The sequence below is a fragment of the Rattus norvegicus genome, chromosome 7 (genome assembly GCF_036323735.1).
Source record: "Rattus norvegicus strain BN/NHsdMcwi chromosome 7, GRCr8, whole genome shotgun sequence".
Classification (NCBI taxonomy): domain Eukaryota; kingdom Metazoa; phylum Chordata; class Mammalia; order Rodentia; family Muridae; genus Rattus; species Rattus norvegicus.
In genome coordinates this window covers 1006872-1031055 of record NC_086025.1, presented here as the reverse complement: position 1 = coordinate 1031055, position 24184 = coordinate 1006872, and the positions used below count along the sequence as shown (strand labels likewise).

The window sequence follows — 24184 nt, the reverse complement described above, 5'->3', positions numbered from 1 at the left end:
CACTGAGCTAAATCCCCAACCCCATAGTCTAAGTTTTCTATGGCAAGTGAGTCAAACACCATTTTACACTTTTGGTACAAATACAAAGGCCCACAGGAATGTGAAAAGTTCATATAAAATAAATAATAAAAAGGGGCGGGGGAGGGGCCACACCCTGTAGAGTTAGTCTCTTAAACAGAATTCCCAGAAATACTAAAATATGAATTAGAAGAATCAGAGAGAGCTTTTAAAACTATGGCGTCAGCTCATTTCCTGCCGATGTGCTAATATACCAGTCAGCTTTACGGTGACATGATGTATCTTCTCACCACTATGGACTAGATGGCCAGTCTGATGACCACATCAGTATCGTGTCACTTGAAAATCATATTTTAAAATCCAATTAATTAATTAATTAATTAACTTATTAAAATTCTTTTCGAGATTCTTTTTATTTTATTTTATTTTTTAAAAGGATTTACTTATTTACAGAAGGGGGCACCAGATCTCATTACAGATGGTTGTAAACCACCATGTGGCTGCTGGGATTTGAACTCAGGACCTCTGGAAGAGCAGTCAGTGCTCTTAACCCCTGAGCCGTCAGTATCCAGCCCTGCTTCTTATTTTTTAAGTTTAATTTTTAAACACCTATTTTGATAGTCATGTTATTTTATTTTGTATTTTTAAAAATGTATTCATCTTTCTTTTCTCTTTCTTTTTTTAAAACTTTTTATTGGTTTTTGGTAAATTTCACATTATGCACCCCAACCCCACTTACCTCTCTGCTCCCTTGTACCTGCCCTCCACCCTCACAACCTCCCCACTAAAAGGAAAAAAAAATCTGGTTGTGAGAGCTGTAGTCTGTCACAGTGTGTCCCACAGTATACCTTTTTGTCTACACATCTTTACTTGCAAATGTTCATTGCAATGAATCATGGGACTGGTTCAAGGCCTTTGACTTCTGCTGCTCTGTCAATACTGGAGCCTCACTGGGACTCCTCTCTGATATCCTGTGTCATGGAGATCCTGTAGTTTTAGATCTGTAGGGCTGACCCCTTCATGTGCTCTAGGAATTCATTGATGAGGTAGATGTTGGCATGGGCCAACTCAAAGCCCTGGACCTGGGCCTGAGAGTTATCTGAGCTGGTCAGCTCACTGGCTCTCTAGCATCCACACAACTGGGGCAAGCTCTCTAGCCCTTCCCCAGGTAGGTTACCCAGTGCTGCAGCCAGCAAGGGCCAGAACCACTTTCCAGCTCTCATGCCCTTGGGGCTGGCTTATCTGTGCCATCCATCAGGGCCAGCTCTCCTGTGCTCCCAGGTGAGGAGCAGGTGAGGACCCCACCCCTTGCTAGCTCTTCTGCTTTCATGACCCCAGGGGAGAACTCTCCTGACTATTCTCCATGCCACCACTTGGGGCCAGCTCACCAGCAACTCCTGCGTCCAGGGCTGGCTCTACTGTGCTTCCTGGGCAATGTGGGATGTGCAGGGGCCACTCTCTCCAATACTACAGCTAGCAAGGGGTGGGGTCAGCTCTTCTGCTCTTGGGTCCTTGGGGCCAGCTCCCCTACAAGGCCCAGATGAAGAATGGGGGCAGTTTTATACAGCCCTCAGACATTAACACTGGCCCTGGGCAGCAGCTTAGGCCAGGGATGCCTGCCTGGCTTTTGGTAGTAACAGACCCCTGCTGTTGTAGGGCCAAAGACCCAGATGTGGCCCCTGGTGACAGCACAGGACAGGACCCCTACCATAGTCCCAGATGGCATAACTGTCTACTCACACCAGGCTGTTCCTCACTACCCTCAAGCCTCCAGTTTCACCTGTCTTCACAGTGCCCATGCCCTTCTGTTTCTCTTCCATTTCTCCATCACTTACTTGCTCCTCTTAGTGGTGCCCAGGGTCTCTGAGTGTCTGGGGTCATCCCAGGAGTGGTCTCAGGAGTGCTATGCACTACTCATGCATTAAGGCACCTTTCAGGGGCCATCCTGGGCATGGTTGGGCCTGCACAGGGCAGGACTGGTGGTCATCTCAGGCTTGACCCTCACCCTGGCCTCACAGCCCCAGGCTGAGGTAGTTTTGTCTCAGGGTGCTCCCTGCCCTGGAAGCCTGGAACCTGGCAGGAGTCATCCTGGTTGTGGTCTGCCCGCTAGGGTCTTTTTTTTTTTTTTTTTTTAAAGATTTATTCATTTATTATATATAAGTACACTGTAGCTGTCTTCAGACTCACCAGAAGAGGGCATCGGATCCCATTACAGATGGCTGTGAGCCACCATGTGGTTGCTGGGATTTGAACTCAGGACCTCTGGAAGAGCAGTCAGTGCTCTTAACCGCTGAGCCATCTCTTCAGCCCCCGCTAGGGTCTTTTAAGCACTGGTCTGGTGGTCTTTTTGGGCTCACTCCTTTCTTGGGCTGTGTGGTCAGTCTTTCTGCATCAGCTTCCTGTGTGCTCAGATTATAGGCCTGGGCTGTTGTGTTCCTTGAGATTTTTAAATTAACTTAAAGTTATTATACTGAGATTAACAAACAAATAAACAAGGATGCAGCAGTACACATCTTTAATCCCAGTAGTCAGGAGGGAGAGTTCTAGGCCCAGCAAGGATTACACATGGAAACCCTGTCTCAACACAAAACAAAAAAGCAACAGTAAATAAGAGGGGGGCGGGTTGAGAGAGAGAGAGAGAGAGAGAGAGAGAGAGAGAGAGAGAGAGAGAGAGAGCTCAGTGGTTAAGAGCACTGACTGCTTTTCCAGAGGTCCTGAGTTCAAATCCCAGAACCACATGGTGACTCACAGCCATCTGTAATGGGATCTGATGCCCTCCCTCTTCTGGTGAATAAATGAATGGACGACTGACTGACTGACTGAATGATTGAATAAATGAATGAATGAATAAATAAATAAATAATTCTTTAGAAAGAAAGGAAAGAAAGAGGATGGTCATTCTACACCGGAATTATTTAATCTTAAAAGGAACCATGGGTAGAGGCTTTTCTGCCAGTTGCCACTGGGTGGTAGCATTGTTTCCGTTGAGATTTCATCCAGGGCAGTAACAAAACCTATTTCACTTCAAGCCTTAGCTGTCAGCCTTTACAGACCTCTTACCCGCTAGGAGTTATTTCCCCCTTCAAGCCTTACACTGTCAGACAGCGTCACTCTTTTTTAGAACTAATATCTAGCGAGCCCTAGGCTATCTCCAAACAGCCGACTGAGATCCCAATTGTTTGGGATTTTAGTTTAGTTTTTTCTTTTCTATTTTTTTTTTTTTAAGATTTACTTATTTTATGTACGTGAGTACACTGCCTTCAGCACACCAGATCCTGCTACAGATGGTTGTGAGCCACCATGTGGTTGCTGGGAATTGAACTCAGGACCTCTGGAAGAGCAGTCAGTGCTCTTAACCGCTGAGCTACCTCTCCAGTTCCCTTTAGTTTAGTTTCTAGCATTATTTTGTGTGTTTTTTAGCAGTTAAAAGAGTAATTTATTTAGAGGAATATGGCTTTTTAAATCTTTATTTTATCTCTTACATTGTTTAAAAATTATTAATATTTTGGAGGTGATGGGAATTACATTGCCTAGGTCAGTCTAAGACTTGCATCTTACTACTCCAGTTCCTAAATCTGACATTTCGGCCACCACCATGTCAAGTGGTCACTTATTCTATTAGTCTGCAAATAATTAATGAGTACATGTACAATACTTAGATTTGTATGTCACCTAGACTCAACTAAGGCACCCAGAATACTGACTGATAAAATGTTTCGGGTGTGTGTGCATATGAGGTTGTTTAAAGGAGATGTTGGCGAATGAACTGCTAATCTGAATGGGAGGATCTGCCTTCCGGCAGGCACCGTCCAATCAGCTAGGGGACCAGAAAGAACAAACAGGGCAGAAGAAAGGTGATTTCCTCTTTCCTAAACCTGGAACACTTTAATTCTGTCCACAAGGGCAGAGTGGTGAACTCCCAGCAATCTAGGACTCAACCTTTAGCCTTTAGCCTCACTCTGAGGGTTATGGTGATCAATTTTCCTGGATCTGAAGACTTGGACATGGACTGAGACCTCAGTTACAGACAGCCTGTTGTGAGACTTCTCAGCCTCTATGATTACTGCTCCTGGTAATTCCCTTTCCTATATCTATATCTGTTTACCCTGTAGGTTCTGCTTTGCTGGATAAAACTAACACAGTCTATGCTGGGTACAAAGATAGGCTTCTAGGGAGAAGGAAATTAATGACATGGTTTCTTCTCCCAAGGTAGTGAAGGCACAAACAAGGGTAGTACAATGTTATAGGTGTAGTTAGAAACTTAAAAACTTTTGTTAAATTTATGTGTATGGATTTTGCATGTCTGCCACATATGTTTGGGTATCTGCAGAGGCCTGAAGGGGTCATCAGCTCCCCTGGGACTCAAGTTCCAGGCAGGTGTGAGCTGTTGTGTATGTGCTGGGATTGGAACTTGGGTCCTCTGGAAGAGCAGCAAGTGCTCCTAACCCCTCAGTCATATTCCCAGCCCTCTATGGCCTCGGCTCTTTAAGCTGATACAGGCACAGAACTACAGGCACAGAAGTATAAAGGACACGGCGTGTTTGGGAACCTGCCATTAGCTCTCCATTTTCAACTGGGAAGTGGGTCTAAAGGGCAGCATGGGGCAAGCACCATGAGCCAAGCTGAGGGATGTGATGGCAAATGGAGTGCTTCCTTCCTTTTACTCAGCTCCATCGAAGTGAAGTGAAAACGCCAACTACGCCAATATTTGGTGAGAAATTTGGGGGTGGGTTGGTGAAAATACTATGGAAATGAGAGGGTTCTTTGAAGATGTGAAGGACTTGTGTGCTAGCTGATAGCTTCCTGTGTAAGATAAGGAGACAGGAGGATACATTCGATTGACACGGGGTCATGACACCTAGATGTTCAAGGCCATATTTCAGCTTAAATTTGGTAGTATAAACACTACAGCAAAGTAGTAGAGCTTGTTTATAATGACTGCATTTGTTTAATGAGGACCTTTTTTAAAAGTTTTTTTTAAAAGATTTATTTATTTATTATATATAATTTACACTGTTGCTGTCTTCAGACACACCAGAAAAGGGCATCAAATCCCATTACAGATGGTTGTGAGCCAACGTGTGGTTGCTGGGAATTGAACTCAGGACCTCTGGAAGAGCAGTCGGGGCTCTTAACCACTGAGCCATCTCTCCAGCCCTAATGAGGATGTTTTAGTTTAACCCCACAGGATTATTTCCTTTAAACCCAGAGCAAGGGACAGTCATGAAAGCAAACAGAGCATTCAGTGCCCATTAAGCTATGTCAAGCGGTTTGGTATAGAAAATTGAAAAATTTAAAGTTTACTTATAAATTAGCCTACTAGACTTTTATTGTCTTCTTGTGTACATTTTCTTGTTATTCATAATGCTACATACGCTTTAAATACAGCCCTTTCCCGGCAGGCTGCGTAAAATAAAGGATTATTAGACTTATAACAAAACAGAGTATCAAAATCTACTCTTTCATGGAAAAGTGGAGTTGTCTGAAGACAGCGAGGAGCGAAGTTATTTTCTTACTGTGTTGCTACGTCTGCCTTCAGCTCAGGACTCACGGCCTCCCGAGGGTCTAGGATGGTACACATCATTCTACTGCTGGGTTTAAGCATTCCCAGGGACACAGCCAGAATTGTGTCTTAGGAAATTTCTAGAGCCTCAGGCTGGCAGGTAGGAGGGGAGAAATGAACAGGCAGTTTTAGATGCTGTGTCTGGGAGCAGATGACAGATACTCACGACCTGAATTGCTGAGGAAGGGAGGGTGGGATGGGGTCTGGTACTTAAGGAGGCAGAATTAATATCTCTATGTGTGAGGGAGGAGGGAAGAGATTAAAATAATGACCTCATTGTGGACCCTGGCAACTGGGTAGAAGGGGATTTTCTTGAACATTTGTAGGTGCTGATAAGTGTGTTAAACATTTATTTACTGGATGTAGGTTGGGAATGCATGTACAAGAAGGACAGCCAGCTACAAAGAGTGATGATTTCGATTCCTAACAGGTTGAGTTCAAGTCTTTGGGCTTCTTTCTTAGTTCTCATACCATGTGCGGCAATGCAAAGTATTAGTGTATACTGCATTTTGGGGCATATTGAATGCTTGCTATCTATTCTCTGCATTAATTCTATGAATTCTAGGGCTCGGTAGTGGCAGTGCTTAGCCTCTGAGAGATCTCGCATTTGAGCCCAGCATTTAAACAAACAACCCCCCAGAAAGTAAAGACTTAAATGCGAAGAGTTTAAACAGCTTTATGAGCCTCTGCTATGTTTAATAGCTCCTTCAGGGCCTGCTTATAAAGCAAGGACTCTAAGTTGACCAATGCTAGATGGACCCAGGTGGTAGGTGTTCAGAGGCAGCTGGAAATCAGAGGCTAGACACTAAGAGCGAGATCTGCGCTGAAATCAGAGATGTGGGGTCACTTGAATTGAGGTCAGAATGACGACCGAAATCACCAGATAAGAATGTGTATTTGAGAAGAGAAAGAGGAGCAAGATAGTTCTGTTAAAGATACTCACGTAAACATTGCAGAGGAAGACAAGTCAGCAAGGGCCAGAGAAATTGATGGGCGGGAGAGCTAGGAATGATTTCACAGGAGCCACGAGAGGAGAGAGCTATGGACGTGTCCATTGGTTAGAGCAAGTAGGAAGTCATTAATGACCTTTGCTAGATCGCTTTATGGAATGGTTGGGACAGACAGCTTGTAAAGTGAGCTGTAAAATCAGCAGACAGGCCTGTTACCTGTTTTCCTGGTTTTTCTAATTGTTCTGTTCCAGATTACCAATGTGTGTATGTGTGTGTGTGTGTCTGTATGTGCCTGTATGTGTCTGTATGTATGTGTGTTGGTGTGTGTGTGTCTGTGTGTATATCTGTATGTGTGTATGTATGTCTATATGTGTGTGTGTCTGTGTATGTCTGTGGGTGTGTATATGTGTGTATTTGTATGTGTTGGTATGTGTGTGTCTCTGTGTGTATGTCTATATGTGTGTATATCTGCATGTGTGTGTCTGTGTGTGTCTGTATGTGTGTGTGTTTGTTGGCCATGTACACATCATGGTATGTGTGAGGATCCAGAAGATTTGCCCTCTGTAAATACTTTAAGGAATGGATTGGTGAAAGGAGCTGGTCCTATTTGAAGAGCTTCGTCATTGCTCTTCTCTGTGCCAGACCTCACAGTGGGAACTGTGACTGCTCCCTGACTTGCATGCGATGGGTCTCATCGGATCATGGATCACAGTGTGTCCAGGGCGTGTGGCAGCATGAGAGGCAAGGTAAGTGTAGCTGCTGCAGAGCACGGCATAGCCAAAGCAGTGTTTGCAACGATCCTTGCAGACCCTTGGCTAACTGGCCATGGTGCTCCCAGAGGTGACATAGGTAGAAAGCTCTCTACATGCTGAAAATTTCTACAACAAGCTAACAAAAGGCTACCCTGAGTCATAACAGCAGAGAATTAGGGCCCCTCAACTAATTTCCAGATTTGAGCTAGTTTGAAGACCCAAAACTCTTCAAATGAAGAGGAGACCAGATCTGCTTGAGAATGAACTTCATTATAGTTCTGAAAATTTTGGGGGGGTGGAGGGAGGCTGAAGAGATGGCTCAACAGTTAAGAGCACTGACTGCTCTTCCAGAGGTCCTAAGTTCAACTCCCAGTGACCACATGGTGGCTCACAACCATCTGTAATGGGATCCAATGCCCTCTTCTGGTGTCATGAAGACAACTATAGTTTATTCATATACAATAAATAAATAAACAAATCTTAAAAATTTTCCTTCTTATTGTTGGAGAATTGTATACGTGCACATAGTGTGTTTTGATCAAACCTACCCTCATGCTCTCACCTCTAATATTCCCCTAATTACCCTCACCATGCTTCCCTCCCAAGATCATGTGCTCTTCCTAAAAGAAAGCCCATTGGGTCCACTTAGTACTGGCTGTAGTATGCACCTGGGTGTAGGACTGTCTACTGGAGCATGGGTAGCCCCTCAGGCCACATCCCTGGGGAACACTGACTCTGTTTCTATCCATAGCCATCAATTGGCAATAGGTCCTCAGCGCATTACTTGTATGTTACCCTGACTTGTAAACCACATGACCCAAAATGCTCTAGTCATGGGTGAGTGCGGCTTTCAACAGGTCCAGGCTGCTTTGCTGATGTCAGTGTGTGATCCAGCAGACCTGATGGTATATTAGGTGCTGGTGACAGATGGGGATGCTGCTTGGAGCCTTTCACAGCTCCTCATAACTGAACCAAAGCAGGGAAACTTGGGATTTTTTTTCAGCAAGGATCTGCTGTAATATGCAGACAGATTTATTTATTTATTTATTTATTTATTTATTTATTTATTTATTTATTTTTAATTAATTTATTTATTTGACAGGGTTTCTCTGTGTAGCCCTGGCTGTCTTGAAACTTGTTCTGTAGAATAAGTTGGCCTTCTCCTCAGAGACTGGCCTGTATCTGACCTGCTGGGATTAAAGTCTTATGTTACGGGGTTGGGGGAAAAAAAAAAGTCTTATGTTACCCTACCCAACAACTCTTCCGCTTTTGAGAGACAGCATTCTTTGTTGGTCTGCTTTTGGGCCTTAATAGAAATTGAACATTTGACAATGGGCCACTAAGCTACCATGCAACCTGAGCTGTCCAATATGAACTGAGTGTTATTTGGCACACCCAGGTACAAAGTTGGATGTGAACTGCAACAAGCCATCCTCAAATGGGTGTGGTATGTGTGTGACTGGGCCCCAAGGCACAGGTCAGTTACATGAAGAAATTGCCCAAATGCATATAGGTCTTGTACATGTTATAATGTCACCTGCCCCAAACGTGCACCTATGGCTTCGTGGAGTGTGGTCTGTGATTGATTAACTAAGGAAGAGAGGATTCATGGGGTGTGGCCTGTGATTGATTGACTGAAGACGAGAGGCTGCTGGGACCTAGTTTGTGGGTAACTCTGCACACTATGCACCCAGCAGTGGACAGTAACAGTAATATAGTTCCTTTCTGAGACAATCTCCAAGGACACCAGGGAAAGTAGGTCTTCACAGTGGGCAGAACTTGAGGCAGTACATATGGCTGTGCATTTTGCTCTGAAGGAAAATGGCCAAATGTGCAAACATAAACCGATTCATGGGCTGTAGTCAATGGTACGGACAAATGGCTGCCAGGCATGTGGGAAGAGCAATTGATGAGAAAGGCATTTAGGGAAGAAGTATGTGGATACATCCGTAGGGCAGAGGGCTTCTTGAAGGCTCTTGGTGTTACCACATTCTGTAATTAAAGCCAGACAGGCCACCATCTAGAAAGGATAATAAACACTTCAGGAAAGAAGGTATGCGTTTCCCCTTCAGGGAAGACTGACACCTGCTGAGGCTCTTGCTGAGAGTAGAAGAAACGCAAAACGTGATGAACACCAGGTAAGGCCACATGGCCCATCGCAGAAATGAGACATGTCAGTACTGTGAACAATTCTGTTCTGAAGAATAATACATTTCCAGAAACTCACAGCTGGTCACAGTGCAGAGGAAAAGGTGTCTGTGGAGCTCTCGCTGTGTCTGACCTCCTTGCCAGAGAGTCAGGGAATATCTTGGAAGAGGAGGTTGAAAAGTTGTGGGAGCAAGAACTGGTGAAATCCCTGACCAAATAATGCCACACAGACTCAGGGCTATCAGCATCCCAGCCCCACCCCTGGTTGAGGAACTACTGATATTTGATGGATGTTGAGGGAGAAAGAGCAATTTTCTTTAAGGGGATATTGACTATATGGGATTCAGGGGTTATTTAGGGGTTATTTAAAAAGTGAGGTGCCGGGGGGGGCGAGACAGAGAGAGAGAGAGAGAGAGAGAGAGAGAGAGAGAGAGAAAGAGAGAGAGAGAGAGAGAGAGAAGCCCTAAGCAGCTAAGAGTCTTGGCTATTCTCACCTGCATGGCAGTTCATAACTGTCTGTAACTCCAGTTCCAGGGCATCTGATGCCCTTGTCTGACATCTGCAGGCATCAGGCACACACACACACACACACAGACACACAGACACACAGACACACACACACACACACACACACACACACACACACGAATAAACAGACATAAATTGGAAGGAGGGTCAGGAGGTAGGGGAGGCTCTGGGGGAGGAGTTAGGGGGAGATAATATTAACCATGTTATGTGACCAGAACATATAACATGCACATATGAAATTCTCAAAGAACTAATGACAATATCATTTTGAAAAGAACAGTAACCAAGATGGTAGTATACACATTTAATCACAGCACTTTGGAGGCAGAGAGGCAGGCAGATCTATGTAAGTTCAAAGTCAGTCTGGTCTATATAATGAGTTCTAGGACAGCCAGAGATGCATAGTGGGACTGTGTTTCAAAAAACCCCAAAACTCCAAATAGTGCATTTCTAGTTTTATATAAGATAGGTGAAATTATGACACTATTGTTTCATTTGGAAATTAGGCACAAAATGAGGTGTGACCAATTGGGTGTCAAGTTGACCAACGGTGGAATTTTGGTAGTTAATCCTTCAGGGTGGCAACTTGATCAGATCTGGAAACTAAGAAAAATGCCTCTGGGCTGGTCTGTAAGGGATTAGTGAGGAAGGAAGCTCCTCTCCAAGAACGAGTGGCACCTTCTGATGGAGGTCTAGACCCGAATCTGAGAGAGAAACTGTTGGTTACCCGTCCTTGATAACTTAGAACTCTGCTCTCTTGGCCAGCATAGACTGAAGACCTGAGGCTCACCAGGACGCCTCCTGGCCTTTCAGGACAGCCTGAGACTGCTGAGGTGTTTGGCACTGGGTCTGTCTAGTGTGCCGTCATCACAGACAGTGAGTGCTGTGTAAGCTGATCTAAACATCCCCTCTGTAATATATTATTAGTCTACCAATCCTTTTCCTCTGGAGAACTCTAGTACAGACATATATAATGTAGCTTGATCACATTCACCTCCATTCACCTTTTTACCCCTCTTCTATGGAGCCCCTTTCTCTAACAAGCTCTCTCCCCTACAGTCACATCTTTTCTGCGTGAGGGACCTTCTGAGTGTTATTAGCATGTTTGCACTAGCATGGGTGGAGAGTTAGTGACTGTATCATGGGCACCTGGTATGGGCGGCCCCATCGGTTTTCACACTAAGACTGAAAATTCAACAGAGAACAGACTGTGAGTTTGTTAATTTGTTGCTCATCTTGGTTTGTAGCCCTGGCTATCTTTGAACTTGATGTAATTCTCCTGCCTTAGCCTGTCTAGTGCAAGGACTATAGGCAATATGCTACCTACCACACCTGGCTCAAATGGACTGTTCTGTCGGTGGTTGTATGTCAGCGCCTCACAGTTTCCAAATGTCTGACTCAGGAAATGTTTGTTGAACAAAAATGACCTGACTCTCATAGTATACAATATATAATATAATATGATATGTGATAGATAGTATACGATACAATATGATATATGACATGTGATATATGATAATATATATTGTTTTCTAACTGGATAAGGGTTGGGGAGAAAAGAAAGATGTGCTGAAGCAAATGCAGAGGTAATGAAAAAGCTGTGCTTCTGGTGACAGTGGCCGGTCTTTTGTACCAGCGAGGAGAGAGGCTGAGAATCATTTGAGCTCAGGTGTTCAAGGCCAGTCTAGGCAACAGAGTAAGGTTGAAAAACCAGAAAAAATTTGTCCTCTGGGGCATACTGGAAACTGCCTGCTAGGATTAAAGAGTAAGCTATAAGAAAGAATATGGTGGGGCTGGAGAGATGGCTCAGCGGTTAAGAGCACCCGACTGCTCTTCCAGAGGTCATGAGCTCAATTCCCAGCAACCACATGGTGGCTCACAACCATCTGTAAAGAGATCCGATTCTCTCTTCTGGTGTATCTGAAGACAGCTACAGTGTACTTATATATAATAAATGAATAAATCTTTAAAAAAAAAAAGAAAGAATATGGTAAAGTCAGATGTGGTGGGGCATGCCTTTAATACGAGTACTCAGGAGGCAGAGGCCAGCAGTTCTCTGTGAGTTTGAAGCCAGCTTCACACTATTCAAAATAATAGACTGGTCTATATTTTGAAGCTTAATGTATAGCAAGACCCTGTCCCAAAAAAATTAAAAAGAGAGAGAGAAAGAGTACAAACTAGGAGAAAGGGGGTTAGGTGTTGGCACCTGAAAGCCTTAATGATGGACAAGGAATCTGAATTGTGTAGATTCTCGTCTTGCAGGTGTTGCTGGGGAGAGAGGCCTCCTTAAGTTGTTACCTCATTACCTCTACCCTTATCTTTGACCTTTACTCATAGTGATTACAGGGTAGCCAACACTTAAAGATTAACAGAAGATGCAGAGCCCTTCTCCAGAGCTCTAGCAGAGACAGGCAACACTAATGTCTGTTGTGGTTTGCCCTGGAGTTATCTGTATTTTGATGCTAATTCCACTGCCCCAAGTCACTGCCTATGTCACTGCTCAGGAATCAGGTAACTTTGCCAGAATCTCCCTATTGAATTTGTAAAGTTCCTAAGGGATGGACCATACCGGGCTTTGCATGTGGCGGTTTGAGTGTAGGAAAGTGTGTGGTGGCAGGAAACACTGGGCTGCTGTGGGATGTGTTTCTGCCAAGATATCTAGCAGGTATCTTGGGGCACCGAGGTGCCAGATCTAGCGAGGTAAAAGACACCAATACTTTTTTTATTTTTATATTTTTACAACAACAAATCTCTCCTTTTCTTTTTAAATTGTTTTGTAGTAAGCCGGAGAAGCCGTGGGCTGCTGCATAGTATTTGCATTTTGATGCACACATATCATTATACTTCATTATCCCCTCCCACCCCCACCCTCTTCTTACCACTTCTCTCTGGTCCTCTTTCTTCCTGAAAAGTTTTTGCTTTCGTGTCACATGGGTCCCATTACCCTTTTGGAGACAGGGTCTCATGTGACCTCAGACTTCCTATGTAGTAGTTGAGATGCCTGCTAAGTAGACACTGGACCAATTGAGATACATCATAGCAATGAAATGAATTTCAACAGCCCTTCAGACTGGTCTATATTTAAAATTTGCTCTTCCAACCTATTCCCCATCAAATAATCCTTGTCTAATGTAGCTTCCAGTGCCACTGTAAGATCCTTAAACTTTTCTAACCTTTATTTTAATTGTATAGATGTGTTGCTCGCATGTATGTCTGTGTATCATGCGACCAGAAGAGGGAGTCAGATCCCCTGAGATTGGGTTACAAATGGTTGTGAGCTGACATGTGGGTGCTGGGAATTGAATCTGGGTTCACTGGAAGAACAACCATTGCTCTTAACTGCTGAGCCACCTCTCCAGTCTCTCCTCCCATGCTTTTTTGAGACAAAGCTAGGAATGTTTCATTGTAGAATATGTAACTTTTCTTTTCTTTTTTTTCGGAGCTGGGGACCGAACCCAGGGCCTTGAGCTTGCTAGGCAAGCGCTTACTCTACCACTGAGCCAAATCCCCAGGCCCACTTTTCTTCTTTTTTAAGATACCATCTTGACATATGACTGACACTCTGGCTTCCCTCTTCTGAAACACCTGGCACTGTGTAACTTAACTCCCGTTAAGATGTCTGTCACATCCTTACTGCCTTCTCTCAGTTTCTCTTACTGGCAATCAAGACCTGGGCTGGTGCAAATGGTCTTCTATTAAACCATATCCAAAGCCCTTTGCGTGACAAAATCTATTCTCTTTCTATTCAAGGACATTCCCTCATAATGTGGTTTTACCTGGTGACTCTTGTGGGCCTTTACTACCTTCTGCGTTGGTATCGTGAAAGGCAGGTGGTGAGCCATCTACATGACAAGTATGTCTTCATCACGGGTTGTGACTCTGGCTTTGGGAACCTGCTGGCCAGACAGCTGGACAGGAGAGGCATGAGGGTGCTGGCTGCATGTCTGACTGAGAAGGGAGCAGAGGAGCTGAAGAGCAAGACATCTGACAGGCTGGAGACAGTGATCCTTGACGTTACCAACACAGACAGTATTTCAGCAGCCACTCAGTGGGTGAAGGAGCATGTTGGAGACAAAGGTATAAAAAATATTTTCACTTTTAATTTGTTTAGGCAGGAAAATGCAAAGCTGTATAATATATACATGCCAAGAAACAGGGTTTAAAACACTGGCTTTGTCACTTGAAGGACTGTCATGACTTTGTCCTCCCACCTTCCTTCCTTAAAATCTTCAATATAGTGATATTTATTTCTTTTCATTTAAGAATTCATTCTTCAATAATTTTATGCAGTATATATTTTTATACTCTTTTCTCCACCAACCCAACATCACACTCTTTCTTTCTCTTAAAAATAAAAACACAAGGAAAAGGCCACTAAAAACAAGGTGTCTGACCTATGCTGCCTAATTGTACCTGAGTGCTGGCCACACCCTGGACTATGTTGACCTACTCAACTGAAGAAAACTGATTTTCCCTCTCACAGCATTTACTATTTGCTAATAGCTTCTCAGTTATTGGTGAGACTGTTGCTGTTTTCAGACACACCAGAAGAGGGCATCGCATCCCCTTACAGATGGTTGTGAGCCACCATGTGGTTGCTGGGAATTGAACTCAGGACCTCTGGAGGAGCAGTCAGTGCTCTAACCGCTGAGCCGTCCCTCCAGCCCCAGAGATTTTTTTCTTGGGTCATTATTGTTATTCTCTTTGTTATTATCAGTTTTTCTTGATACTACGTAGCCCTGAGTAGTCTGGAACTCCTATATAGAGGAGGCTGGCCTTGAACTCACTGCATTTTTCTTCCCTGTGCTGCCTGGCCAGTTTCATCATTCTCTCCAGAAGCTTCCATAGAATGTGACTTTCTTCCTAACTGAACATATTCCTTAAAATTTATTTTTGGTTTTGAAAAATATTTATTTATGTATATGAGTGTTCTATTTGCATGTTAAGCCTGCATGACATAAGAGAACATCAGGTCCTGTTATAGAAGTGAGCCACCATGTGGTTGCTGGGAATTGAATTCAGAGCCTCTGGAAGAGAAGCCAGCGCTGTTACTTCTGAGCCATCTCTCCAGCCCTGATTCTTTGGAATTTAAAATCCAGAAGTATTGTATACTCCTCTCTGTCTGTCTCTGTCTTTGTCTCTCTGTCTCTCTCTCTTTCTCCTCCCCACTAAGCCCTTCCAAGTTCACAGTGGTTGACAAATTTCCTTAAAATTTAAACCTGCAATCAGGGTTCTATTTATTTTCTCTAGATTATCGCATTTCTTAGAGTTTGGTCTGACTTATAAAATAAAAAATATCTTAGTTAAAGTTACTTTTGCTGTGGAACACCGTGACCAAAGCAACTCAGGGAAGAAAGGGTTTATCTGGCTTATACTTCCACACCATTGTTCATCATTGGAGGAAGTCAGGACAAGAACTCACGCAGGGCAGGAACCTGGAGGCAGGGGATGCAGAGGCCATGGAGGGGTGCTGTTTACTGGCTTGCTCAGCCTGCCCTCTTATAGAACTCAGAACCACCAGCCCAGGAAGAGCACCACCCGGAATGGGCTGTGCCTGCCCCCATCTCTCTCTCTCCTCTCTTTCTCCTCTCTCCCCTCTCTCTCTCCTCTCTCCCCTCTCTCTCCTCTCTTCTCTCTCTCCTCTCTCCTCCCTCTCTCTTCTCTCTCTCTCTCCTCCCTCTCTCTCCTCTCCTCTCTTTCCTCTCTTCTCTCTCCTCCCTCTCTCTCTTCTCTCTCCTCTCTTCTGTCTCCTCTCTCTCCTCTCTCTCTCTCCTCTCTCCTCTCTTCTCTCTCTCCTCTCTTCTCTCTCTCCTCTCTCCTCCCTCTCTCTCCTCTCTTCTCTCTCCTCCCTCTCTCTCCTCTCTCCTCTCTTCTCTCTCTCCTCTCTCCTCCCTCTCTTTCCTCTCTTCTCTCTCCTCCCTCTCTCTCCTCTCTCTCCTCTCTTCTGTCTCCTCTCTCTTTCCTCTCTCTCTCTCCTCTCTCCTCTTCTCTCTTTCCTCTCTTCTCTCTCTTTCCTCTCTTCTCTCTCTCCTCTCTCCTCTCTCTTCTCTCCTCCCTCTCTCTCCTCTCCTCCCTCTCTCTCCTCTCCTCTCTCTCCTCTCTCCCCTCTCTCTCCTCTCTCCTCTCTCCTCTCTCCTCTGTCCTCCCTCTCTCTTCTCTCTCTCTCCTCCCTCTCTCTCCTCTCCTCTCTTTCCTCTCTTCTCTCTCCTCCCTCTCTCCTCTCTTCTCTCTCTCCTCTCTCCTCCCTCTCTCTCCTCTCTCCTCTTCTCTTCTCTCTCTCTCTCTCTCTCTCTCTCCTCCCTCTCTCTCCTCTCCTCTCTTTCCTCTCTTCTCTCTCCTCCCTCTCTCCTCTCTTCTCTCTCTCCTCTCTCCTCCCTCTCTCTCCTCTCTCTCCTCTCCTCTTCTCTTCTCTTCTCTTCTCTTCTCTTCTCTTCTCTTCTCTCTCTCTGTCTCTGTCTCTCTCTCTCTCTCTCTCTCTCTCTCTCTCTCTCCCTCTCTCTCTCTCTGATGTGATAGTTCACAGTTGTTATTTCAGCATTTGGGAGGTTGAAGGAAGAGGATTATTAGACGCAGCTCACCCTGGGCTCTGGAGAGAGATGTAGTCTCAGTTTTGATTCTTTTCTCTAGCATTTTTTAGTTATTAAGGAAAATGTGTCAACACAAGTTGTTGCTTTTATCAGAAATCTATCGATTTATGTTTTGTTGTTTCAGGACTCTGGGGTTTGGTTAATAATGCAGGTGTGTTTCAAGCATTTGCCTACATTGAGTGGTGCCGACCGGAGGACTGCATGTCTATCTTTCAAGTGAACCTCATTGGTTTGGCACAGGTGACTCTGAGCATGCTTTTCCTGGTAAAGAAGGCTCGGGGCAGGATCGTCAACGTCTCCAGTGTTTTGGGAAGAGTTGCATTGTTTGGAGGATTCTACAGTTGCTCCAAGTATGGAGTCGAGGCATTTTCGGACGTGCTAAGGTACCTTAGATACCTGGGCCTCGCGCCACTGCCTATACCGCCGCTGCAGACCCTGAGTTCTGTGCTTCACGCAGCACCTCGTTTCCTTGCTCCCCACATCTTTTCTGTTATTTGACACAGATCTCCCGCTGTAACCCTGGTTAGCCTGGATCTCACTGTGTAGCACTTGTTGGCCTGGAGCATAGTAGGTACCCTCCTGATTTGGCTTTCTGCATGCTGAGATTGCAAATATGAACTTGTTTGTTTTGAAACAAACACCTTACTTTTAGGTAGCCGAGGCTGGCCTTGGACTCCTGAGCATGCTGCTCTAACTTCCCAAGGACTGAGGGTACAGATGTGTGCTGTCGTCTAGCTAAAATGCCTTTTTAGGCAGGATCTTACTATGTATCCCTGGCTGGTCTGTCAACTCAAAGAGTCTGTTGGTTTCGCCTCTCAAGTGCTGGGGTTAAAGTGTGCAGGAAAGCATCGTAGGTTCAAAAGTCCCATATGTGGATATTGTTACTGCTTCACGGAAACTGAGACCAAAGTTCAATCCCCCCAATTCATCTGTAAGTTAGGATTTGGCAGGATGGTGGTCCAGGCCGAGGCCCTTGGCTTCTGTAGCTACCTCACACTTAGTTCTCAAGATGTGTCCCTTACAAGATTCCCCTTCTGAGGAGAGGGTGGCTTTGTTTTTCTTCCTGGAAAACAACTTGTCTCTGTCTCTCCATGTGATGCCTTACCCTGAATCTTCTTATTTGATAGCCTGCTTTTTTTAGATTATAATTTCAATTTACCGTGGGACCCCTAGGTCTTGCTTGAATCTAGAGCTCATTGTGTTTGTGTGTTTGCTACTGTTGATCGAACTCTGGGTCCTATATACACTGAGGTCCTATATACATGTCCTGTCCTGAATTCACATATATTTTAAAAAATTATTTATTTTATGTATGTGAGTACACCGTAGCTGTCTTCAGACTCACCGGAAGAGGGCATCGCATCCTCTTACAGATGGTTGTGAGCCACCATGTGGTTGCTGGGAATTGAACTCAGGACCTCTGGAAGAGCAGTCAGTGCTCTTAACCACTGAACCATCTCTACAGATCCTGAGTTCATGTATCTTATAGTCACTGACACCACATTGTGTGTCATCAAGCCATATTGTAAGAATTTTACATCTTTTCTTGTGGTTCTGGGCCCTTATGTATTAGGTAAAAAATCATTGAGCTGTATCTCTAACACCCAGATTATTTAAGGTACTGCCTTCACTCTACTGTGGGACTACAGAAAGGAGGTTAAGTACTTGCCTGTGTCACATGGGTAATAGCAGACAGAGTTGCTGCCTAGACCTAAGATTGGCTCTCTTCCAGTCAAGTACCCTGGTCCAATCCGCTGTGTACATAAGACCATGTGTAGTCACTTTATATTTCTGTATAAACTCTCTTTAGCAGGGGTTGATCTTGGGAAATGAGACTCAAATATGACCTCGTGGTAGTGATTAGCTTCCCCTGGATATAGTACATTATCACAAGTAGTTTAAAGTTTATGGTGTTTTTTTTTTTTTTTTGTTCTTTTTTTTTTATTCGGAGCTGGGGACCGAACCCAGGACCTTGCGCTTCCTAGGTAAGCGCTCTACCACTGAGCTAAATCCCCAGCCCCCCAAAATAGGATTTTCAAATATTGTATTAAATGAAGTATGTTAAACTTCTCCATCTTTTTTTTTTTTTTTTTTTTGGAAGCTGGGGACCGAACCCAGGGCCTTGCGCTTCCTAGGTAAGCGCTCTACCACTGAGCTAAATCCCCAGCCCCTTTATGGTGTTTTAAAACAACAAGATTATAGTTCTTCCGAGTCAAAATATCTGAAGTGAAGGTCATTGACAAAACCTCCTTTCTGAGGGCCTGGGGAGGCTCTGTCGCTTGCCTTGTCCTGGCTGCCTACCATCTTCCTTCTTGTGGTGAAGGCAGAACTTACCTGCTCTGAGATTTCTGAGGGGGCTCAGTCTTAACTCAGTTCATACACAGAAGCACTTAGCACAGCACCTTCACAGTCAATTCCTATGTTGCTTTTTCCCCTTCCCCTCTTGGGTACCTAATGCTTCAAAAACATTTATTTTTATTTTATGTGTATGAGTGTTTGTCTGCACATAGGTGTGTGTACTGTGTTCATTTCTGGTGCTTGTCCAGGTCAGAAGACTGTGCCAGATGCCCTGGAACTGCAGTTATGGCTGGTTGTAAGCTGCCATGTGGGTGCTGGGAAGCAAACCCTGGTCCTCTGGAGAAGCAGTGTGTGCTCTTGTTGAAAGAGTAGCTTAGGACTGGTGAGATGGATCAGAGGACAAAGGTATATGCAACCAAGTCTGAAGACCTGAGTTCCATCCCTGAAACTTATGCATGCAAGAGGAGAGAACTGACTCCTGCCAGTTGAACTCTGACCTCCAAAAAGTGTGATATGGTAAACACATACACACACACACACACACACACACACACACACACACTCATGCATGCAAGCACACACATATACACATATACATATATGCACACAGACTCACTCATACACACACACTCATTCATGCAAGCACACACACATATACATAAGCATACACAGACACACTCATATACACACTCATGCATGCAAGCACACACATACACACATATACATAATGCACACACAGATATACTCATATACACATACTCATACATCAAAGCACACTCATACACACATACATGCACACATATACATAAACACATATTAAAATGCATACACATGTGCACACACATGCATGCATGCACAAACATGAAAAGAAAAGGAAATCTAAGCAATGCAGAAGAGCAAAACAGATTAATGGTTAGAGGAGTAGGTGTAATCATGTTCCCATGATTGGATGTAGGCATGTTTAAATTACTGTTTTCTTTTTTCCTATTTTTTGTTCTTTATTTTATGTTTCTGAGACAGGGTCTCACGGTGTAGCCCTGGCTGGCCCAGAACTCACTATGTAGACCAGGCTGGTCTGGAACTCATGGGGATCCACTCTGCCTCCTAAGTACTTGGATTCAAGGTGTGTACCACCACTCTTGGCTCTCTGTCCTTTAAAATCTGCAGTAAAACTGTTGTTGTTGTTGTTGTTGTGTGTGTGTGTGTGTGTGTGTGAGAGAGAGAGAGAGAGAGAGAGAGAGAGAGAGAGAGAGAGAGCTGAAATGGTGATTGTTTCATCAAAGGTGGTAACTTAAAGTTTGGTTTCAGACGTGAGATTCGAGATTTCGGGGTGAAAGTCAGCATAATTGAACCTGGAAGCTTCAAAACGAGAATGACTGACGCAGAGCTAAGCATTGAGAAAACCAAGAAAACCTGGGAGGCGACCCCTGAGCACATCAGGGAGTCCTACGGACAGCAGTTTTTTGATGACTGTAAGTTGTGTGTGTGTGTGTGTGTGGGGGGGTATGCAGTGTGTGGGCTGTGCTTCCCTGCACATTTGCAGAGAGCAGAGGTGGACTTTGGGTGTCATCTATTACTTTCCACCTTAGTCCCCTCATCCCTTCCACCCTCCCCATATATGGTCTCTCTGTGCAGCCCTGGCTGTCCTGGAAACTTGCTCTGTAGACCAAGCTGGCCTCGAACTCACAGAGGTGTGCCTACTCTGCTTCCCATGTGTCAAAGGTGGCTGCCGCCTCCACTGGGATCCCCACAGTAGTTCTGAGACAAGGTCTCTGAACAAACTGGCTCATCATTTCAGTCTGGCTGGCTGACATCCCGGGAGTTAGCTCTCTCCCTCCATCCTGGGGTTACGACCATGGCCTGGCTTCTGTGTAGGTTCTGGGTATCTGAGTCAACCAATGGCACTCAGACACATGCATGCTTTCCCCATGCATGGCTGCAGGTCCCCAGCCCCAGGTTCCTTGTTGTTGTTGTTTGTTTTTCATAGAGATTTTAGAGAAAATGGATATGTTTGTATAAGGAAAAAAACACCCTCTGGCATGTACCCCATACTACACACAAACACATATATAGGGAATGCAATTCATGATTATATTCTGTCGAAATGCCCACACGAATTTGTCGGCGCCTGCACCGACACGGTGCCGAGAATTGGGCGAAAGCCTGCGGGATTAAAGAAACACACACACAGGTTATCTGTGTCAAGCCAGGAGAGGAAGAGAGAGAGAGAGAGAGAGAGAGAGAGAGAGAGAGAGAGAGAGAGAGAGAGAGAGAGAGAGACTCCTGTAGCTTTATTCACCACTTATTATTATTATTTTTTTTGGTTCTTTTTTTTTGGAGCTGGGGACCGAACCCAGGGCCTTGTGCTTCCCAGGCAAGCGCTCTACCACTGAGCTAAATCCCCAACCCCTATTCACCACTTATATACCCAAGTTCCCCAGGTAGAAAATATCTGGGAAGCACAGTGGGAAACCCTGGCTCATGACTACCTGGCTCGAAACAAAAGACCACTAGGAGACCTGAATTAATTAGGGAGAAATCCGAGAAGACCAGCCTAAATCTCAAGGACAAAGGCTGAGAAAGCAAAAGGCAGGAGCAAATTGACCACCGCCCAGGTGTGGCCCAGGTGTGGCCCAGGTGTGGCCCAGGTGTGGCCCAGGTGTGGCCCAGGTGTGGCCCAGGTGTGGCCCAGGTGTGGCCCAGGTGTGTCGGTTCCACATGCATCAGCCCGGCTCAAAGCATTCCGTGATTATTTTCTTCTTGTGCTGTAAATTCATGGGAGAGGCTTTGTCCAACAATTTCAAGACTTTATGGCAGTCATCTTAGGGCTAAGTAACCCTGTATGGCCCTGTTTGTGGCCATACAGTCACAAAGCAGCCGAATCCAATATGGCTCCCTACACAAATTCATAGAGACCGGCACATTAACTGTTGCTTGGATTTGTTAGATTGGAGAGAAAAAGAGTGGCATTGGAATTATATGTTTGTATGTGTGTTTGCATATGTTTACATGTGCTTATGCTTGTGTATATGTATGTGTGTTTATGTTTTAACTGTGTACATATGTATGTGGTTTTTTGTTTGTTTTTTAAAAAAGATTTATTCATTTATTATGTGTATGTGAGTACACTGTCTCTGTCTTCAGACACACCAGAAGAGGGCATCAGATCCCATTACAGAAGGTTGTGAGCCACCATGTGGTTGCTGGGAATTGAACTCAGAACCTCTGGAAGAGCAGTCGGTGCTCTTAACCACTGAGCCATCTCTCCAGTCCCCACATGTACGTGTTTTACATGTGAATCTATGTGGGTACATGTGTGTGTGTGTGTGATGTCATGTGATGTCATGTGATGATCAATCCCAGGGCCATGCATGTTCTAGGCGAGAAGCCTACCATTGAGCCACATGCCCATTCTTCAGGGCTTATTTTAGGAGTGAAGAAAATGTTCTGAAATTCAAATATGAAGATGATCGTACAACTTTAAATACACTGGCTAGATTTTATGGTATATAAGCTATAACAAAAATGCCCAGATTTACAACTGAGGGCCAGCAAGATAGCTTAGTTGGTGAAGGTATTTGCTATCTAAGTCTGGTGACCTGAGTTCAATCCTAGAACCCACATAAAGGTGTAGGAGAGTGCCAACCCCACAAAGGTGTGCCCCGACCTCCACACATGTGCATTCAATAAATAACAATAACATTTCTGATTGAAAGAGGAGATTTGTGTACTTATATTGAATGAGTCATGAAACTGAGTTTTAAAAATAAAGTTTACTAAGGAAGGGTGTGGTACACACCCCAAATCCCAGCATTTGGGAGGCAGAGGCAGACAGATCTCTGTGAGTTTGAGTCCAGCTTGGTCTACATAGCACACATGTTCCAGGCCAACCAAAACTACATAGAGAGACCCAGACTCAAACAAACAGAAAAACCCCAGAATAAACTTGTTTCTAGAATTAAGTAAAAACACAGGTTTGATCTTTATGTTCGTGGTGATCACGTTGGGGAGCACGGGTTTGGCCTGGACTCTTGGTCTTCCTTCACAAAAGTTCACAGACATGAACTGTAGTTAGACTCCTGTGACCATGTGCAGCGATCACTTAGAAACAATCCAGAGAAGAGCTGGCTGACCTCCCTCCTCTGCTCCTTCAGTTTGCAACACCACCAGACGAGAACTGAAGAAGTGCAGCACGAACCTGAGCCTGGTCACAGACTGCATGGAGCACGCTCTGACCTCTAAGTATCCTCGCACCCGGTACTCAGCTGGCTGGGATGCCAGACTTTTCTTCATCCCTCTGTCTTATTTGCCTACATCACTGGTAGACTGCCTACTGGCCATATCTAGGCGCAAGCCAGCTCAGGCAGTCTGAAGGATCCTGGGTCGGCGGCTCTGGGAATGAAGAAACAACTCAGTTATTCCCAGCTCAAGCTGTGTGCGCTGACATACTTTCTTGCCTAAACCACGTATGGGCTGTCTTTTCCTCTTCTACACCCACAGGCACCTGGCCTCGCTCTATAACCCTGGCTGGCAGCAAACTCATAGAAAACGTCTGTCTCTCTCTTAATCAAGGCGTTTGCATTCCAGGCGTACAAAACTTAGTACTAACTTAGCCACTTTTTCCTGGGGATATTTCCATATTGTGTTATTCTTTCTTGTCCTATTAAAAAGTATCCCATATAAGAACAATTTACCCTTTTTTCTCCTTAGATTTATTTTTAACTTTGCGTACGTATATGTGTCTTTGTGTGGGTATGTCCAGGAGAGTGTCAGTGCCTAAGGATTGTCAAACATGGCAGAACAGAGGCAGTTGTGAGCCTCCCTAAGTGGGTGCTGGGACTTGAACCCTGGTCCTCTACAAAAGCAGCAAGTGCTTTAACCACTGAACCATCTTTCCAGTCCTCAAAGCCTGAGTCTGTTTTTTTAAAAATGATTTATTTATTATTTTTATTTTCTGTGTATTGGTCTTTTGCTGCATGTGTGTCTATGTGAGGGTGTCAGATCCTTTGCAACAAGAGTTACAGACAGCTGTGAGCCACCGTGTGGGTGCTGGGATTTGAACTCAGGATCTCTGGAAGAGCAGCTGGAGCCCTTAACTGCTGAGCCACCTGTTTAGCCACCCCCCTCCCCAACCCTGAGCCTGTTTTGATGTCATGACTTACCTATATATTTACAGTTCTGTCAAGAATTCTTATTTGAGAACACTGAACAGTCACGTGAATCTGTGTGTATGTTTTAGAAATTGGTCTGTGCGATGACACCTGTGACACACATTGCAGTTTTCTTTATTGTTCTGCTTTTTTTTAAAATAATCTTTTTTTTAGATTTCTTTCTTTCTTT

The 24184-nt window shown here is 44.6% G+C and overlaps 1 protein-coding gene and 1 non-coding gene across 3 annotated transcripts; one reads left to right on the top strand and one right to left on the bottom strand.

Moving 5' to 3' along the window:
* Positions 1 to 3851: 3851 nt before the first annotated feature.
* Positions 3852 to 23537, top strand: LOC134479803 (17-beta-hydroxysteroid dehydrogenase type 6-like). Of its 2 annotated transcripts, XM_063264472.1 has the most exons (6): positions 3883 to 4090; positions 4687 to 4729; positions 13710 to 14036; positions 16671 to 16929; positions 20153 to 20316; positions 22999 to 23537. In XM_063264472.1, the coding sequence occupies exons 3-6, from the start codon at positions 13724 to 13726 to the stop codon at positions 23214 to 23216; spliced, it is 954 nt and encodes a 317-aa protein (XP_063120542.1). In that variant the 5' UTR covers positions 3883 to 4090; positions 4687 to 4729; positions 13710 to 13723; the 3' UTR covers positions 23217 to 23537. The 2 variants fall into 2 exon arrangements, with proteins under 2 accessions (XP_063120541.1, XP_063120542.1); XM_063264471.1 differs by lacking the exon at positions 4687 to 4729 and having other exon boundaries at positions 3852 to 4090.
* On the bottom strand, positions 21178 to 21250 carry Trnap-ggg (transfer RNA proline (anticodon GGG)). Its single transcript has one exon. It is a non-coding gene; the product is annotated as a tRNA-Pro (tRNA).
* Positions 23538 to 24184: the final 647 nt, after the last annotated feature.